General features: G+C 43.6%; 1 protein-coding gene across 4 annotated transcripts in view; it reads right to left on the bottom strand.

Annotated features, from left to right (window-relative positions):
• LOC135505040 (thyroid hormone receptor alpha-like) overlaps positions 1-20,913 on the bottom strand; it is a 155,853-nt gene that overhangs the window by 20,871 nt on the left and 114,069 nt on the right. For 2 of the 4 annotated variants that reach the window (XM_064924062.1, XM_064924063.1), the window contains 4 exons: positions 16,741-16,991; positions 9,537-9,598; positions 8,340-8,378; positions 5,170-5,270 (listed from right to left, as the gene is read on the bottom strand). In XM_064924062.1, the coding sequence (XP_064780134.1) occupies positions 5,170-5,270; positions 8,340-8,378; positions 9,537-9,598; positions 16,741-16,796 (258 nt within the window). In that variant the 5' untranslated portion in view covers positions 16,797-16,991. Of the gene's footprint in view, positions 1-5,169; positions 5,271-8,339; positions 8,379-9,536; positions 9,599-13,306; positions 13,472-16,740; positions 16,992-20,913 lie in introns of those variants that run through there. The other 2 variants (XM_064924060.1, XM_064924064.1) reach the window with 1 other exon arrangement.

Raw genomic sequence — 20,913 nt, 5'->3', positions numbered from 1 at the left:
CTGTACTGACCTCGCCTTCTGAATGATAGCGGGGTGAACAGGTAGTGGCGAACAGGTAGTGGCTTGGGTGGTTGTTGTTCTTCATGATCCTTTTGGCCTTCCTGTTACATCGGGTGGTGTAGGTGTCATGGAGGGCAGGTAGTTTGCCCCTGGTGATGCGTTGTGCAGACCTCACTACACTCTGGAGAGCCTTACGGTTGTGGGCTGAGCAGTTGCCGTACCAGGCGGTGATACAGCCCGCCAGGATGCTCTCGATTGTGCATCTGTAAAAATTTGTGAGTGTTTTTGGTGACAAGCCGATTTTCTTCAGCCTCCTGAGGTTGAAGAGGTGCTTCTGCGCCTTCTTCACCACGCTGTCTGTGTGGGTGGACCATTTCAGTTTGTCCGTGATGTGTACGCCAAGGAACTTAAAACTTTCCACCTTCTCCACTACTGTCCTGTTGATGTGGATAGGGGGGTGCTCCCGCTGCTGTTTCCTGAAATCCACGATCTCCTCCATTGTTTTTTTGATGTTGAGTGTGAGGTTATTCTCCTGACACCACACTCCGAGCGCCTTCGCCTCCTCCCCGTAAGCCGTCTCGTAGTTTTTGGTAATCAAGCCTACCACTGTAGTGTCGTCTGCAAACTTGATGATTGAGTTGGAAGCGTGCATGGCCATGCAGTCATGGGTGAACAGGGAGTACAGGAGAGGGCTGAGAACGCACCATTGTGTGGCCCCAGTGTTGAGGATCAGCGGGGTGGAGATGTTGTTTCCTACCCTCACCACCTGGGGGCAGCCCGTCAGGAAGTCGAGGACTGGGCGGGGTCGAGAGCCTGATGACGAGTTTGGAGGGTACGGTGTGGTGTTAAATGCTGAGCTGTAGTCGATGAACAGCATTCTTACATAAGTATTCCTCTTGTCCAGATGGGATAGGGCAGTGTGCAGTGTGATTGTGATTGCGTCATCTGTGGACCTATTGGGGTGGTAAGCAAATTGGAGTGGGTCTAGGGTGTCAGGTAGGGGGGAGGTGTTATGATCCTTGACTAGTCTCTCAAAGCACTTCATGATGACGGAGGTGAGTGCTACGGGGCGATAGTCATTTAGTTCAGTTACCTTAGCTTTCTTGGGAACAGGAACAATGGTGGCCCTCTTGAAGCATGTGGGAACAGCAGACTGGTATAGGGATTGATTGAATATGTCCGTAAACACACCAGCCAGCTTGTCTGCGCTCTGAGGATGCGGCTAGGGATGCCGTCTGGGCCGGCAGCCTTGCGAGGGTTAACACGTTTAAATGTTTTACTCATGTTGGCCATGGTGAAGGAGAGCATGCAGGTTTTGGTAGCGGGCCGTGTTGTTGGCACTGTATTGTCCTCAAAGTGAGCAAAGAAGTTGTTTAGTTTGTCTGTGAGTAGGACATTGTGATCCACGACGGGGTTGGATTTCTTTTTGTAGTACGTGATTGACTGTAGACCCTGCCACATACCTCTCATGTCTGAGCTGTTGATTTGCGACTCTACTTTGTCTCTATACTGACGCTTAGCTTGTTTGATTGCCTTGCGGAGGGAATAGCTACACGGTTTGTATTCGGTATTTGGTTTCCAGTAGCCTTGCCCTGATTAAAAGCAGTGGTTCGCGCTTTCAGTTTTGCACGAATGCTGCCATCAATCCACGGTTTCTGGTTGGGAAGGTTTTAATAGTTGCTGTGGGTACAACATCACCGATGCACTTGCTAATAAACTCGCTCACCGAATCAGCGTATTCATCAATGTTATTGTCCGACGCTATGCGGACCCTATCCCAGTCCACGTGATCTAAGCAATCTTGAAGCGTGGAATCAGATTGGTTGCACCAGCGTAGAACAGACCTGACCACGGGCGTTTCCTGTTTTAGTTTCGGTCTATAGGCTGGGTGCAACAAAATGGAGTCTATTTTCCAAAAGGAGGGCGGGGCAGGGCTTTGTATGTGTCGCGGAAGTTAGAGTAACAATGGTCCAGGATTTTCTCCGCCCGGGTCGCGCATTCGATATGCTGATTCAATTTAGGGAGTCATGGTTTCAGATTAGCCTTGTTAAAATCCCCAGCTACAATGAATGCAGCCTCAGGATATGTGGTTTCCAGTTTATATAGAGTCCAATGAAGTTCATTCAGGGCCATCGATGTGTCTGCTTGGGGGGGATATATACGGCTGTGATTATAATCGAAGAGAATTCTCTTGGTAGATAATGCGGTCGACATTTGATTGTAAGGAATTCTAGGTCAGCTGAGCAAAAGGACTTGAGTTCCTGTATGTTGTCATGATCACAGCCCGTCTCGTCAATCATAGGGCATACCACCCCACCCTTCTTCTTAACAGAGAGATGATTGTTTCTGTCGGCGCGATGCGTGAAGAAACCAGGTGGCTGTACCGACTCCAATAGAATGTCTCGAGTGAGCCACGTTTCCGTGAAACAAAGAACGTTACAATCTCGGATGTCTCTCTGGAAGGCAACCCTTGCTCGGATTTCGTCTAACTTGTTCTCAAGAGACTGGATGTTGGTGAGTAGTAAACTCGGGAGCGGTGAGCGATGTTCCTGTCTACGGAGCCTGACCAGAAGACCGCTTCTTCTGCCCCTCCTGCAGCGCCGTTGTTTTGGGTCGCCGGCTGGGATCCAATCCATTGTCCTGGGTGGTGGACCAAAGAGAGGATCCGCTTCGGGAAAGTCGTATTCCTGGTCGTAATGTTGACGTTGCTCTTATATCCAATAGTTCCTCCCGACTGTATGTAATAAAACTTAAGATTTCCTTGGGTAACAATGTAACAATGTAAGAAATAATAAATAAATAAACTAAATAGTGCATAGTTTCCTGAGGATGTGAAGCGAGGCGGCCATCTCTGTTGGTCTGGATGGACGGATATTAACAAATGCTACAGATGGAAGGAAAGTAGTGTAAAAACCTACACATTTTTTGGGGGGCAACAACAATCTCTCCTAGACAACTTCCTGAACAAAACATTTCACTGCAATAGTGAAGGTGTAAACTTGGCAGTAGAAAAACTAAACAGTTTATTTGACCTCTCAGCTTCCCTATCAAATCAAAAAAACATTTCAAGCAGACAACCTAAGAAAATTATGACAAATGGACAATGACAAATGGTTTGATGAAGAATGCAAAAACCTAAGAAAGAAATTGAGAAACCTATTCAACCAAAAACATAAGAGACCCAGAAAACCTGAGCCTACGCCTTCACTATGGTGAATCACTAAAACAATACAGAAATACACTACGGAAAAAGAAGTTACAGCATGTCAGAAATCAGCTCAATGTAATTGAAGAATCCATAGAATCTAACCACTTCTGGGAAAATTGGAAAACACCAAACAAACAACATGTTATCTATCCAAAACAGAGCTGTATGGATAAACCACTTCTCCAATCTTTTTGGCTCTATAACAAAGAACAAACAGCGAAAACATATACATGATCAAACACAAATCTTAAAATCCCTATCAAAGACTACCAGAACCCACTGGATTCTCCAATTACATTGAATGAACTACAGGACAAAATACAAACCCTTCAACCCAAAAAGGCCTGTGGTGTTGATGAAATGTTAAAATATACTGACTGCAAATTCAAATAGGCTATTAGGTGTTGGGAGAAAAACAAACAACATTATGAAATCCATGAACACAAACAACAAGTGTGCAGTTAACACTGGTTAAAAAAAAACACACACAGGACAGCAACACAATTCGACCTAACCAAATCTTGAGAAAACAAAAAGGTAACAAAAAAAATAGAGCAAACAAGAATGCTATTTGGCCCTAAACAGAGAGTACACAGTGGCAGAGTGACTGACACAAAATTAAGCATAGCCTTGCTATTGAGAGATCCCGCCATCTTCTCTTGAGAGCCAGGTCGGCCTATGTGCAGACTGCCTACAAAATTAAGTGGAAACTGAGCTGCACTTCCTAACCTCTTGCCAAATGTATTACCATAATAGAGACACATATTTCCCCTGTTCCCACAAGAAAAGGGCAACCAATGAAGAAAAAACATAATTGTAAATAAATACAGCCCATATTTATGTTGATTTATTTACCCTTCTGTACTTTAACTATTTGCACATCGTTACAACACTGTATATATCCATAATATGATATTTGAAATGTCTCTATTCCTTTGGACTTTTGTGAGTGAAATGTTAACTGTTAATTTTTTATTTAACTTTTGTTTATTACCTATTTCACTTGCTTTGGCAATGTAAACACATGTTTCCTATGCCAATAAAGCCCTTTGAATTGAGTTGAAAGTTGAGAGAGACAGATAGACAGAGCGGGAGAATAGAGAGATAGAGAAGGATCTGAAGTTGGAAAGCAGAGGGAGGTTGTCAGGCTGTCACTTGGACTACAGTGAGGCAAACAGATGACATACTGTCAATATTGTGGAAGCTGTTACACTGCGTATGTGTGTGTCTGTCACACACCCACTTGCTCACTAAGGCACTTACTTAAATTTGCCTGTCAAAGGGAGTTAGCGAGTGAGTGAGGTAGAGAGTGAGTAAGGTAGCGAGTGAGTGACGTATCGTGTGAGTGAGTTGGTGAGTGAATGGGGTCGCATGTGAGTGAGGTACAGCGTAAGTGAGTTAGCGAGTGAGTGAGGTGGCGTGTGAGTGAGGTGGCATGTGAGTGAGGTAGCGAGTGAGAGAGTGAGGTACAGCGTAAGTAGGTTAGCGGGTGAGTGAGGGAGCGAGTGAGTGAGGTGGCGCGTGAGTGAGTGAGGTACAGCGTAAGTGAGTTAGCGAGTGAGAGAGTGAGGTAGCGAGTGAGAGCGTGAGGTAGCGAGTGAGAGCGTGAGAGAGTGAGGTAGTGAGTGAGAGAGATAGCGAGTGAGGTAGAGCGTGAGTGAGGTAGCGAGTGAGGTAGAGCATGAGTGAGGTAGAGCGTGAGTGAGGTAGAGCGTGAGTGTGTGCACAGTACAAAAGTATCCTTACTTGCCCGAATTCAAGGCAAATGCAGGTGAATACCCTTGTTAATTTGTGGTTAATGTTGAGATGAACTCTTCCCACACCTGAGCTTTGTATTTAGTGTCTCCTGACCTTGTCCCAACTTTCCCCACAAGTGACCCAGTGCTTGAAGTAAAAAGAAAAGGTGCAGGATCCATCCAAAAGTGGTGGCCTATAGGAAACGCATGCCCTGTGTGTCTCACCTTGCAGCCCTCACAGGTGATGCAGCGGTAATGGTAGCCAGTGGCCTTGTCTCCACACACCACACACGGTTCATCCTTCTCCAGGTAGCTGGGGATGTACCCTGCAACACACAGAGGTGGAGAAGGAGAGAGTATGACGTCAGGTCCTGAAGTCCACTCTATTGCCACGTAGTACTGATGCTGTACACATCAGAGGTCTCAAGATATGTGTAATAGATATCTCCCAATATATAAACCAGGTTTGCGTCAATTCTATTTCAATTCCAGATAGTTCAGGAAGTACACTGAAATTACAATTCCACTTCTTTTCAATTAGGAAAATGTGGAATTGGAATTTGGTTAACTTTCTGAAATGACTGGCTTTGAAATGGAATTGACCCCAAGCCTGGTCCAAACAGATACAATAGAAGACAGTCAAAGAAAAAAAGTAATGATCTTATCCTAAGACCTTGGCCTACGGACCCCATCACATGAGAGTCAGGAAACAAACCACTAGAGATGAGTGTGTGACTGTGTGTGTGTGTGTGTGTGTGTGTGTGTGTGTGTGTGTGTGTGTGTGTGTGTGTGTGTGTGTGTGTGTGTGTGTGTGTGTGTAAATGTGTGTGTGCGTCTGTTCGCCTGAGAGAGAGGTTATCCTATTCTGTACTGTCTGTCTTTTCCTGGCCTGTAATGGAGGTGTAGGTCCGTAAATACATCTCCTCGTTTGAGCAATTGTACTTGGGCAGAGAGACTCCAACAAGTACCCTTCATTTTGAGAGCCACTCCAAAGCAATAAAGTCTGCCTCGCTGCTGAGTAGAAATCCCCCCACAAAAAAACATTCACTACCCAGCCTCTATCTCCTTCCTCTTTCTTTCTCCTTCCTCTCTCTTTCTCCTCCCTTATTCAGCCCAGTGCTTTCTAGTCTTCACCAGCCACCTCGGGGAAAAAGTAATTTTTCCATACAGAACATTGAGATTTAGTGAGGGAGCGCATAGACACGCATTAAATAAAATCTATAGTTGTGAGACTGGGGGAGAAGGTTTACGCGTTACACAAACACATACACTGCCAATGAAAGATCCTTGGACGCAGTTTAGGGAGCCAAGAAGCGCTGTCTGTCTGTGTGGGTTCCTCTCTCTGCATTGCTGCATGGTGTAGGAATGTGTGTGTGTGTGTGTGGGACGAAAGTAACACTTTTTCCCCCTTCTTTTTCCCCCTGAGATCGATAGAGCTAGAGGGAACCTATTTTATGACAAACAACTTATATATGTCCTCTGCCATTAGCAACTGTCATTTCATTTCTAGGGTCAGTGAGTTGAAATGAAATAGACAGAGAACAGAACTACCGCAACGTTACTTTTGTACCTGCCGGCGGGGCGGGAGTAACACAGCCTTGGGATGGAAGTAACAACTGGCGAGGAGTGCACAATATCTGTCTTATCTCCATGTTTCTGCCTTGTAATGCTCGTCACTTTCAACAAATATACCATCAGACCTCATTTCATGTTTTTGTCGATTTGAATAACTAATGCTGTAGGTTAGAACATCGCAATGTTACGCAAACCACAATATTTAGCCTTACAATATTAAAATCGGACTAAACTGGATGACATAATAGCTAAATTAACCATACTTTACTCTTCATACTTCTCCCTACCAATCAGGCACGCTCCAGCTGTCCTTGTCATGCGCTCTCCTCGTGTCTTGATAGAATGGACGTCTTTATTCTCTTCACAAACGGCAAACTCATCATGCTCGTCACATTCCCATAGCTTGACAGAAGGTAATTGGCCCCCAGAATCATAAAGATACATGTTTCTAACCACTAACCCCTCAATAAAAGCTTATGTGAGAAGATGATCCATCAAGTCAATTGATTAAGGCATAATTCTCATAATTCTCATAATGTCATATATAATTCCATAATTTTTTACATAACATTCATATTGATATTATACTAACATTATAAAAACGAGATGAAGTAGGAGAGACAATGGCCCGTGCCTAAACGTTTATTTTATTTTATTTCAGGTCATCAGTTTCCATTCTTTTATTTTTGTCTCATAAAAAACATGAGCTGGCGCACACCTGGAAAAACGATTGTGTGTGGAGGTGCTGACTAACAGCGAATAAACTGTCAAAATAAAGAGGCACACACTCCATATATAAACTCCCAGCAATTTACTGGGTTAATCCCCAACGTTTGGGCATCACTGTGCCTTTCTTCAGGGTAATGTCATGAATACTTGAACCAGGTTATGTAGACAAACACTGCAATTAGTGCCACCAATGACCATAGTGAGGGGTTTTGTCTCACCCAGCTCTCCTATAACTTCTCCCAGGCTAACTCCCAAGACCAACTATTTTATGTTACCTTTGTTTAACTAGGCAAGTCGGTTAAGAACAAATTCTTATTTACAATGACAGCCTGGGAACAGTGGGTTAACTGCCTTGTTCAGGGGCAGAACGACATATATTTACCAGATTGTTACCTCTGCTCAGGGATTTGATCTAGCAACCTTTTGGTTACTGGCTCACCACTCTAACCACTGGGCTACCTGCCGCCCCAACTAGCATGATACTTGAAACCTATGCTGTCATTTAGTCACTAGATGGGTTAAGAAAAAATAAGTTTGGAGCCTAAAAACAACTAAACACAACTGTACAACCAAAAAACACTTCCGGGTCAGTTATTTTTACTTACATCGCTCAAAACCACTTTTTGTTGATAACTCTGCGAAACATGATTGGATTGGGCAGGGAGGGGGGAGGGGTCATCCTCCACATTAGGACTGTGCTGACTTCACTAAGTCATTCTAGCGTCTGTGTTATCTGAGAAAATGGGTGTGTTAATTTCGCCCCGTGTTACTTTAGTCCCGGCTCTCCCTAGAGAAAGTAAAAAGGTGTTTTATGTGTGTGTGTGTCGGGACCACACTGAGTACAGTCTTACAAGTGTCAGTCTGGCTCTCTCAGAGGCAGAGGAGTGGACACTGGACAGGGACAAGGCAGTACCGGACAGGGTAGGGATGCCCAGTCTCACAAGCCAGTCTGTGGGGGTTTTGATAGGAACCAGAGCCAAAATCAATTGTGCTGCTGAAGCCCACACCCCCTGCTATTGCTCCAATAGCTCAATTGATGTACAGTCCCATCTGTTGAAATGCTCTGACCCAAAAGGATGTATGTAACTGACCTGTATTCTCTGATCCAGTCTGTCCGTATCCCTTCATTTCTGTTTAGAAAAGAAAAGTGACATTTAAATCTATTTTCAATGAATGCAAAATGGAAGAGTCAATGCTCTCTTCATAGAAAAACACTCCACTTTATTTAAATACATTTAGATGAAATAAAGTCTTTCAAAATCAAATTCAGGCAAAATGACATACTGTATTTACTGACATACTGTTTTGGGGACAAACCACTTCTCTAAATCCTTTAAAAATATACTTTTACATGTTTCCTTCGTGGGTTCTTCAGATGATAAAACCCTATTGAAAAAGGTTGAGGGTGCCATGCCATGTGCCAATAGCACTTAGGCAATAAGAACCTGCACTATGCCCCACCACCCCTCAAAGTCCGGCTCAGACATAGTTTCCCAGCGGAGATGGACCATGGTGGGTCACATGATTCAGGTCTAGCTGGCTGAGAGCAAGGTGGGTTGTTGGGGGCTACGGGCTTCCTCATTGGTCTGTCCGTCCATAGGCCCGGGATGAGTATCGTGGCAAGGAAACAAAACAAGAGGCGGATTTCACTTCTTTAGGAAAACAGCCCTAATGTTGGAAACATTTATTTTCCAAGCTATAGCACACAATATTTTACATACAGCAGGTTTTCAAAAGGACCAAAAAGATTGGTACTGTATGCTTCGTGTTTGCTTTTTTTTTTCTTCATGGAAAAAATATTGCAATACTAGTATCGTCACAGCCCTATCTGCCCAGTTGGCGTTCAGGAGATGACAAGCGCAGATGTTTTCTAGCATCTCGGCAGATGACACAGATTCCTCTAAACTGTTTTTCTTGCTCTCTCTTTCAACTCCTGGCACTTTAAGATGTCAATCAGAGACTGTAGTCTACTGCAGGAAGAAAGATAGCAGAGCGGCCGGCTCTTGTTTACCGCTGAAAGATGTGGCTCAGGCTCCCTTGTTTCTCCTCATAGGTGATAAATACATACTCAAAATGTAAAAGGTGCCAGTGAATTATGAGCTGTGACATCTGTGTTTCCCACACAAGCACACAACGTACAAACCAGGCGACAGGTTGGGAACACAATTCAGGTTTGAGTTTTTGCAGAGTTGGAGACTCTGAGGCTGGAAAAATCGAACCTAACAGTACATTGCTTACATAGTGTCTTTGTTTGCAAATGGCTGTAAGTCTACCGTAACTGTACCTACCAGACATGCTCTTCACCGAACATGAGCTGCTCTTTCTTTTCCTTTTCGGGCCATCGATCCACCTGCAGAATGAGAAGAGAGAGAGAGAGAGAGAGAGAGAGAGAGAGAGAGGGGGAGAGAGAGTGTATGTGTAAAGGAGGAAGCAGGAATTTAAAACACAGGCAGAGTGGAGGGCATGTCTGCACATTTTATCCTTGAAACGGAAAAGGCGCAACGCTCGCTCACCATAAAAATGTATCGTTTTATTTAAGCAAGGTTAAAAGATTAACGTTTCAGCCCTTCAATGGGGATTTCATTTTTGGGTTGCACCTCGACTCACGTTGATTGAGCGCCCCCCACTTCTTTGCATGTTTCAACCTGTCAGTTCTCCAACTGGAACCTTTCAGGACTGTAGCAGTGCTCTAGTTAAGGGGGTGGAGAAAATGTCTGCCCTTCCACTTCAATTTACATTGGAGGGGAAAGCAAGAACAACAACCACACACACATACACCAATGCGCAAACACGCACATAGTCGGCAACACACAAATACACACCTACGATTTTCAATATCATTACATTTAAAAAATGTCAACATTTCCCAGGCGGCCATGTAGGCATTAATGAATCAATAATAGAATCATACAATCAATTTGACTTTGTTTTACCTACCATAACTACATAATGGTAATCATTTATTTGAATGGTAAATCTCTATTGATAAACTGGGTAAATTGTGTGTGTATGGAAACAATCTTACATTATCCTACTGACCAACAACATTTGCATAGAAGTAGAAAACCTCTTCTTTTATACGGTTTTTGGTTAAAATTTGTTAGCTTTAGCTGTAAGCTAGCTGGGAAGGTTAGCTTTCCGTGAATGTTGTTTATTATAGAGATAGCTAGCTAGCATGTTACCGGTATCTTCTGGCTTTGTAAAGTGTTGTAGCCTGTATGGACATCGTTTTGCCTAACAGAAAACAAATGAACTGTTTTAAAATGCAGTGTCGCATTATTCAAGTGTCTTCATTATGTACAGAATTAGTGAGGCACGAGCCAGAGATGCAGCCATTGGCTCAGAGCAATAAGTGAGTAAAACTGGTGTAGAAAAAGTTTCACCGGAGAGGCACAGGGCGCTCGAGCTATAAAGGGGACCTCGGCTGTGCCGATAGTCAATAGACTAGGAACTATTTATTTATTTAACCTTTATTTGAAGGAAAGGACTATATCGGCCAAAAATATAGTCCGAACCGAACGGTCGTTCACACACACACACACACACACACACACACACACACACACACACACACACACACACACACACACACACACACACACACACACACACACACACACACACACACACACACACACACACACACACACACACACACACACACCTCTGTAACAGGAGAACTTAGCACACTTAGCCTGGGAGAGAGTGCACTAATAAGTAACGCTGTAGGATCTATCAGACGTCAACACTAATGTTTCCCTACAGTCCCTCTGCAGCCCTCCAGACACTCCTGAGCACTTCAGCTTCTTGCACCATGAGAAGCTCTTTAATGCCAGCTCCAGGTCTGCTAGGGGAGTGGGTCTCCATAAAAGTGTATAAAACCTGATATAGCTTACTAAAGTGAATTTGGACACTCGTTTGTCTGAACTCTCTCTCCCTCTCTGCTCTCAGTAAATAGCGATCGTTGCTAAGGGAATCCTAAGGACATAAGTGGTTGTTTCACTGGCTTCCTAATTGGGATGAGTTGTTTTCAATGATAGTAACGTGGGTGCCACAGTGAGCCTAATCAAGCCTTAAAGGGGCAATCTTCCAGTTCAAATACTAACACTGTTTTGGTGAATAGCTGAGGGATGGGGCTGGAGAAATGTAACCACTCTCAAATTCTTAGACAGCGCCATGGATGCAAGGACTGACCATCCATTATATCAAAATGGCAGTTTAACCATGTTTTGAGGCTATACAGTGTTGGTTTATTTTAACTTTTTTTTTTACAAACATTGGACTAAAACAAGCTTATATTTGGGGTTCTGACAGGGTATATTATTCAAGAATAAATGGGTACACATCATTCATTTATACGTCCAAAAATGGATAGCAACTGCAGATAGCCCCTTTAAAGTATTGAACTAAAGGTATTAAAGGCAACTCTTAAATGTTTTATAGAGAAATAGAATAAAGGTATACTATTGCCGCCTGCCAAGCCTCCATATCTAAATCACCCTCACAGGCAATCAATTCAGAAATAACTTGAATGAAAACACAACCTCCACCATCACAGCCGACCCGACAGAGATGAATATGCTGAAAACCCTAGCGGAGCCCTCAGAAGTGGCTAGCCTAAACCTAGCGTCCAGCCCCCTCTCAACTCTCTGTTGTGCCGGCTATAAAAAGATGCCTTCAGAGCTTCACACACAGTTCAAGTCTTCTGCTGAGGCGAGAGTGAAATAGAAGGAAAAACCTACTCTGTGCACTGCTTTTCACCACAACAACAAAAAACATCAATTATTTCACACTCAAATGGAGGGAGGCCAAGTGGGGGGGGGCAAGTGCCTTTTAGGAACTCAATTCAAGGAGCCATTTGCAGTTTGCTTGGTTGCAGTGTAGGCTAATACCCACTAGTGTTTTGATGGAAAAAATATTGCGATACTTGGTACATGGCAAAAATGAACTCACGAAGCGGACAAACTATTTGGTCCTTTAAAAACCTGCTGTAATTAAAATACTGAGAGCTATAGCTTGGAAAATAAATACATGCGACTGGATGACAACATAACGATGTTTGTTTTCAACATTAGTGCGGTTTTCCTAAAGAAGTTAAATCCGCTTTGTGTTTTGTTTCCTTGCCACAATACTAACGAGTATCACAATACTGGTATCGTCCCGGGCCTACGGACGGACAGACCAACGACGAAGCCCGTAGCCCCCAAAAACCCAGCATGCGCTCAGCCAGCTAGACCTGAGTCATATGACCCACCATGGTCCATCTCCGCTGGGAAACTAAGTATCGCGAAACTGGTATCGTCCCGGGCATAATATCGGGCATAATATCCACCCTCTGTGGGTCGGAAACAGGGGAAATGGAAATGAAGCCTGTGAAGTGACTTCCATTGTCGGACGTTAATAAGGAGACATCTAACTCCTCCTCCACATTTACTGGATTGGTTCAACAGTGCAGACGAGAACCTCCCCTGACAGTTTGTTTTCCTTCTCGTCAGGACCTGCTCCATTAGGTTAGCTAATACCCAACGCCAGAAGCTGAGGAAACATTTTGTTGTGAATTTGTATGTACGTATGGTACGTCGCAGAGCTAAAGGGAAGCTTTTTGAAGTGCCCCTATCTTATGAAAACAATGCTTCATTTGGGTACAATTATGTAAGGAGTTGGCTGCGTGGCGGTCGAGCAGGTTTTAAACTGTGCCACACTGCTCGGGAATTACAGCACATAGCACTTTTGCAGAAACATACTGTACAACAGGACTAATTCATTAAAAAAAACATTTTTAACTGCAATATGATCTTACAAGTTCCAGCACATAGTTGTGTGAATCAGATAGCAAAATCAAAGTTTGATTCCCCAAGGTTTGATTCCCTAAGATTTGATTCCCAAAGGTTTGATTCCATAAAATTTGATTCCCCAAGGTTTGATTTTCTGCTCAAAAATCAAAGCAAGCAACATTACTGTAGCAATATACCATCCCTCAAAAACAACACAGGCACAATGCAATTAGTGACAGTCCAAAAGTGACAGTCCAAAATGTGAAAAAAAAAACATTTCTGACCTTATAACGCAGTGTGAGTGTAGAATATGCATTGCGAGAAGAGTGGCTGGCCTCTCAAACAGCTGGCAAATTGGAGAGACATCTACTGTACAGTGAACCTGCTGCCAGCCATGTTTTAGCTCTGAAAAGACTCTCTCTCTCCCTCTCATTTCTCTAAATAAACCCCTTCTCTCTCTCTCTCTCTCTCTCTCTCTCTCCCTCTAGCCCCGCCCCTGCTCTCTGATTGGACGTGGGACAGCCTCTCCACCTGAGGGTCTGACAACGGGTTTTGGGATGATTGATGGTGGGTTGATATGGCAACTAACAGGTAGCTATCAGGCAGGCTCTGACCACAAGGCGAGTCTATTTCTGTACTTCAGCAACAGAGCCGAAAGCGCAATGACTTGAAATGAGGGCGACTTACTTAAAGAGATTTAGAAACGTAGCTAATTTTCGACGACCCAACATTTACGAGGCAAAACAGAAATTGTCAATGCTCGAATGCAGAAATATCAAAGACATTACATTGACGGACCCCTTTAAAACTGGCTCAGGTGTCTTTTTATGAAGTAGCCCTATCATGTGACTAAAGTCTTCAGGGACTGAAATACTAAAGTAAACAAGTCGTGTACCTTTAATAGAAGCCTGACTTCAATCTATACCCCACCAGCCTATGCAGGACGTCGGGCCCTACATTTAGGTCCAGTACTACACAGTAGCTTATTGTTCCCAGTGAATTGCGCATACTAAAACCAGATTTGCATTGGATTTCAGGCGTGTAAAGTCTTGTTTGCTAGACAGGTTATTTACAAATAATGCCAGTGAAATCATAGATAGAAATTAGTGCCATGCACACACACACACCTCTCTCTCTCTTTCTTTCTCAGGTCAGTAATTACAAGCAATTATACTTCTGGCTGTGATAGAGGTCCCTGCCAAAAGGAAATCAAAACATTGTTTGTCTCACATGTCCAATGAATGCGTAACAAGATGACAATAGTGTACTACAGGCATTGTTGCTTCTCATACTGTTTCATAATGAAGCTGGGCATATCACATCCACTGCTATTCATCTTCCATATGACACAAGGAAGTCGTAAAAGCAATATTGATGTCATGAGAGGAAGGGAAAGCATAAATTGGGCCAAAATCGTCTATCCCACATTGGTTCAACCAGCGTGTGCCCAGTGAGCAGTGACCGCAATTGCATGACAGAAATGGCATTGTTTGGTATGGAAATTGAATTAAGAGTCACAGAGGCTGGAGAAATTCAAGAAGTCAAAATACAAGGTGTACAATGTCGGAAAGGGAAAATAAATACCCTGTTTGTACGGATCTCTCATTCGATAGTGAAGCCTGTCGGTTTCACACTGCAAACCTTATCTGAATAGAGAGGATGAGCGTGTGCGTTTGATAACGGATATGGGCACAACAGCTGTAAGAGAATAATCCAGCCCGTCTCTGTTCTCTACACCACTTCCATTTCCACCATCTTATCAGCAATTAGAACAGATTTGATCATCCAATTGCAGTGACTTCGTTGCAACAACAACAACGGTGTTGCCAAATAGCGCTCGGCAAACCATTGCCTACATAAGTAGAATAAGATCGGGCAGTGGCTTTTTTGGCAAGGTTGAGAACACTAAGGAAACAAAGAAAGCTGGTGCTAAGCCATTTGCTACCATCAGCAACCACAGCACCACAAGACATGAAATTACTGTGCGTCTCTCGTTTTATTCCTGCCTCGAGCAAGTGCAAGAGAAGAAGCGGGAGACTTCCCTGCACCAGCCCTGTATTACTTTCATCTACTCTCATCCGAACAGTGACGTTAAAAGGGACAGTTCAGAAAAGTTGCGTATTCAGATATTTGTTGCCTTACCTGAACAGCAGGAGTGACTGCAATCCACAGTTGCTAGGCTAAAGTCATTTCCTTGTTCACAGACTGCTTTCAAGGTAAGAAAACAAATGTATACATCTGTCATTTGGTTCAACTATCGGCAGTTTCACCTCAAAAGGTTCGCAAGGACAACACGGTGAAGGAGAGCTTTAATCACATTCACTACAGTATCAAACAGTTCAATCAACTCCAATGTGATTAGCAAACAGTCCAAAACAGGATCGAGCTCTTTAATTCCTCCCTGTCTTTAATTGACACAGTGACAGCAGGCTTAATTTAGCCCTGAGCCTTCACTACACACACGCACGCACAAGCCCAACTGCTAATCTACTGACAGGGGTCCATCGCGGCTGAGAAATGTTGTCTGGCTCCTGTGGCTTTCCTTTCATTTGCGCCTTTCATTTGCGGGTAATATGCCAAAGGGCTCAGCGCCGGGGAATTTGACACAGCATTCCAGGGAGCCGGAGACCCTCTCCGTGGCCCACGTGTCACAACCACGACACACAACGCACACAAGCACAATGTAGCATACACACACAAGGGCAAGCACAAGCAAATAAACACCCACACAAGCAAACACAGACTTTGATGCACTTATTGTATCCAACCGCTCTCAAACACACATCAGTATGCATAAATAATGTAGACACACGCACCACTGTAACAGAACACAAACACCACCACTATCAACCATATAAAACCATAGGCTATGCTACCAGAATGTGGTATCATTCTACCCTAGCCAGGCTGCTCTCTCTCTCTCTCTCTCTCTCTCGCTCTCTCTCTCCGAGGCAAATCAGACTGACTGATAGTTGTGCTCTTTGAGCAGGAGGAGGTTGCTCTTTGATAAAAGTCCTCGTTCCACTCTGACACAGCCTGACTGGTTGAGACAGAGGAGCTTCCATTTCACTGATGTTGTGTTCTAATGAATGATGACAAGGGAACGGCCTGTGTTTGTGTCTGGTGGACTGGCTCCGAGCAGTGCAGTTAGTAAGTTACACACTCACACGTGTTCAGGGTCGGGAAACCTGGAGGACTAGTTTTTAGGTTTCTTCGAAAACGAGATCACTTTTTTTGAGCTGTTTCAACTTGCAGGCAGTAGACAAAGAGGAAAGAGAGGGAAAGAGGAAAGAGAGCGAAAGAGGAAAGAGCGAGGGAGAGAGGAAAGAGAGGGAAAGAGAGGGAGAGAGGAAAGAGAGAGAGAGAGGAAAGAGAGAAAGAGGGAGAGGGAAGGGCGAGAAAGAGAGAGGAAAGTGAGAGAAAGAGAGGGAGAGAGTAAAGAGAGGGAGAGAACGAAGAGCAAGAAAGAGAGGGAGAAAGGGAAGAGAGAGAGAGAGAAAGAGCGAAGAGAGATGGATGAGAGAAAAGAAAGAGAAGCACAGCGAGAGAGGGAGCAGAGAGCAGACTTTCAAAACAAAAGGGTAAAACCCAGTAATTCAACACTTTCCCCAGAAGACCCCTAACCCATAAGACCATGTGATCCCTATCCACTGTGTGATGTTAGCGGCAGGGTTATAGCCTGTATGGTTGAGACCAGGAAGTGGGGGGCAGGACTCACCGTTTCTCTTCTCCCTCTGATAGGCTAGGGTCCTGCTCCTTGGGCATGTGTTCCATTCACCTTAATTCCATCCAACAGCCAATCATGCGAGACTGAGGCGGGCCCCACCCTCGGACGCTCGCTGGTCATTCGCAGGTAGGGGGGTCAGTCAGTGCGACATCACAGGGTCCCGGTCCGGGCGGGCTCTAGCCTCCGGAGCGACCCCCCTGTGCTGGCCCTAGGACTGACGAATGGACTGGACCGGACAAGATCTATCAATGAGAGAATATGATATATTCAGTTAGCAAGAACTCCACGTAAACAATCAGTTAGCATGACTTCCATATACAGTAAGCGACTTCCATACGTTTGGTTAGTATGACCTCCATGTATACATTCAGTTAGCTTGGCTAAATGTATACATTCCGTTAGCTTGGCTTAATGTATACATTCCGTTAGCTTGGCTAAATGTATACATTCCGTTAGCTTGGCTTAATATATACATTCCGTTAGCTTGGCTAATTGTATACATTCCGTTAGCTTGGCTAAATGTATACATTCCGTTAGCTTGGCTAAATATATACCTTCCGTTAGCTTAGCTTAAAGCGCACATTTCGTTAGCATTAGATGGATAGGTTATTGTCATGGGAGAGAAGCGAGAATAGAACAGAGGGAATATCATTGATTGCCAATCAACAAGTGGATACAAGGATTCTCGTTCCTTTTTCTCTGTCTCCCTCCTGTACCTAAATAGAACGGACTAGAACTACCATGATTTGAGATGACATGTCCTCGTGTTTCCGTAGGGTTCAGACCGTAACAGACTTGCCAGAGAGTGGTCTTCCATATGTTGCATTGGCCACATTGTTTATGCAACCTTTCCAACCGCATCGTGTGAGAAGGTCTCACACGTTGGCCTAACATGCGTGACCCCTGACTCCTGGCCACACGACGACAGGGCTTTCCAAGAGTTTCTGACAAACACACACACATTTACATATACACACACAAGCGACTTATTCAACCTTTTTGACCGCTCCTTCCTCAGCTCTATTCTTCCTTCTCTAATCCCTCGTTCAACGCCTTTCCAATCCCAAACAGAGGGATGGAACGATTGCGAGCACGAGATTGTTGTCAGCAATCGCTAATATAACAGTGGCACCGCGTAATTGCCACATAATAGTGCGAGTTGAAATGCTGCGATGTCAACGGTGTAATGGACTATATTGCTTCACCAAGCTTACTGTGTTCTATTTCACAGCACGCTTTAAAGCCGGGTTCTCGTGTCATTTTAAGGTAAGAAAGTGAAACCTATTGTGTCTTTCATGTATTCCGTTTTCCTCCAAGAGTGGCTGAATATTTTCCATGGAAAATAATTTGCTTGTGTATGAATCTTCTTCATTGTAAAATTACAGACAAAAATGATCATTGATTTATTTCGACATTTCCCTCTTCGAGGTCAAAAGCCCAAACCCATGAATCAAGGCGTGTGTACGTAACCCCAGCCTCCGTGTCACACTTAACGATTTACAAGATGTCGACTGATGCACAGGTGTGAGTTTTACTAGACAACTTCACCATTTACTATGTTAAACAAATGTTGCACCGCGGCATTAACAGCCTCTCTCAATCTATTTACAGCTTGAACACGCTCCGTGATAAGAGGAACTTGAGACAAACGCATACCAGCCGCACAGCATCATGGGGGAAAAAAGGGAGGGGTGTATGTTCGAGAAGTGGTCGGCCTCCTACAGTGATGTCCTGACCCTGATAGATAACGCTAATAGCTGACCATAATACAGCAGTCTATCTAGCCATTTATTATCAAGGTTATCGTGCAGAGGTGGGATGCAGGACTAGCCAGACCCCCGTGGACATAATATATATTTCATATTCTACAGCGAGTTCAAGGACATTTCAAGGCATTCTAGTCCAATGTACCATAATGTGATGCAGTGGTTCTTGTAATACTACGGTGGACTGTTAATAAGAACAAATATTAGAGCTCAGCTGGCCTATCACCTCACACGGCATGTGCTGGTTCAGAGCTGCTAACACGAGACACACACACACACACACACACACACACACACACACACACACACACACACACACACACACACACACACACACACACACTCCTTTTCCAGTAGTATAGTTATCATTGTAACATTGGCAGGATTAAAATGTCATAATATCCCTGTGCTGCTTCTGCATGTACCCGTTGGAACAATTTGTCCGCGGCAATAAAACAGACAGAGGCTAAAGGGACTCATTGTGTTACAGTCAAATGGAGAAAAACAATGCAACCACATCTTGAAGTTCAAGAACGATTTAAAATTGGTTAAATCTCCAATACGGTCCAATAGATTAGATTAGATAGAGAAATGTTCTTCTGTCTATGTGCGATGTCCCATTTTCACTCTATGCCCGACCGACCGCTAGCTCATATCTAGCCTCATCAGTGCTGTGGCCTTGCCTGCACCTACTCAGATATCCATGCGTATGCTGTCTCCCTATAGCCAAGGTCAACCCCATACAGACTATCAAACAGCCCACCCCTACTAAAGCATGTTTTATTATTACATAGGGTTCTTGAGAGAGAGAGAGAGAGATGATAAGATTATGGTAGTCAAGAAGAAAAGCAAGATGGAGCACGGGGAGAGGCTTTCAAAAGACAGAGTACAGCACACAGTAAATCTATACTTTCCTCTGAAAGTGCAGTAAAGGAGAGAGAAGAGAAACAGGAGAGAATGGGAACAAAGAGAGAGGGAGACAGAGGTAAATAGGGAACTTTAATTAGATCACAGTTGGTTGGCCTGAGGAGAGAAAATGAACTTAGTTTTTCGGGCTTACAAACCAATAACAGGAAAGGGAAAAGAAAACACTGAATAATACATTTAAGGTGGAACGGACAGCGTTTGACCTACTTTGCAGTACAATACAGACAATACAAACAGACAATCATATCAGTCAAAAATATCAAATTCCTCGTTTGTGCTACAAAACCAACTTTATAACTGGTTTTAAAAATAGGTTATGTTTGACTCAAAATTCCATGATGTACTGTAAGGCCTTGTGGGCAGAATAGATGTATGCAGTACAATGAATGATTTATATAATACACCAAGACATTTCTTGGTTGTCCAAAACATATTGCTATCAGGTTGTAAATCACAGCTGGTCTGGAACATAACTCAATATTTTGGAAAAAAATGTACAACTTTAATAACTAAGTCATAACATGGCTAATATGCTAGCGCACATGTCAAATACAAGGCCTGAGTATAAAGGAGTCAACAGTTGAGTCACATTCTTTATAAAATGACAGTCTGACGTGCTCTCATCTGTGAATTCAACTTCAATTGCGCTGCTTCTATGTGTCCCGTTTACAGCGCGCAGCAGAGGGGAAGTGTACAGACACAAGCTACAATCCTAGCTCGGCTACTTAAAATGTGCAGTCTGGCTTTGGTTTTTAAAGCTTGACAAGCAACATTTGAGCAGTAGCCTAGGCTGGCTACTCAACTACAAGACATTTTGAGTGCGCCATACAGCAATGCTGCATTCAACCGCAACAGTGACCCATGCAGTTGCAAACAAAGGCAAATCATGTTTTAAGTTATAGCTCTGATTTTGTTATTTGGAGTTATTAAATACTTTTTGATTAGGGTTGGAGCATATTATGGGCATCTGCAAGCACCGCAGCAAAGGCTGGACAAATAGTATTTATCTTTTCTTTTGTTTTAATATGTTAAAATGCTATACAAAGCATCCTGTGTGCATACAGTGCCTTCGAAAAGCTTTCAGACCATCTGCCTTCTTCCACATTTTGTTACCTTACAGCCTTATTCTAAAATGGATTAAATAAATAAAAATCCTCATAAATGTACACACAATACTCCATAATGTCAAAGCGAAAATAGTTTTTTTTTTAAATCTTAGCAAATTTATTAAAAATAAAAAACAGAAATACCTTATTTGCATAAGTATTCAGACCCTTTGCTATGCGACTCGACATTGAGCTCAGGTGCATCCTGTTTCCATTAATCATCCTTGAGATTTTCTACAACCTGATTGGAGTCCACCTGTGGTAAATTCAATTGATTGGACATGATTTGGAAAGGCACACACCTGTCTATATAAGGTCCCACAGTTAACAGTGCATGTCAGAGCAAAAACCAAGCCATGAGGTCA

Source organism: Oncorhynchus masou, chromosome 18 (assembly GCF_036934945.1).
Source record: "Oncorhynchus masou masou isolate Uvic2021 chromosome 18, UVic_Omas_1.1, whole genome shotgun sequence".
Lineage (NCBI taxonomy): Eukaryota > Metazoa > Chordata > Actinopteri > Salmoniformes > Salmonidae > Oncorhynchus > Oncorhynchus masou.
This window is presented reverse-complemented; position numbering and strand designations above follow the sequence as displayed.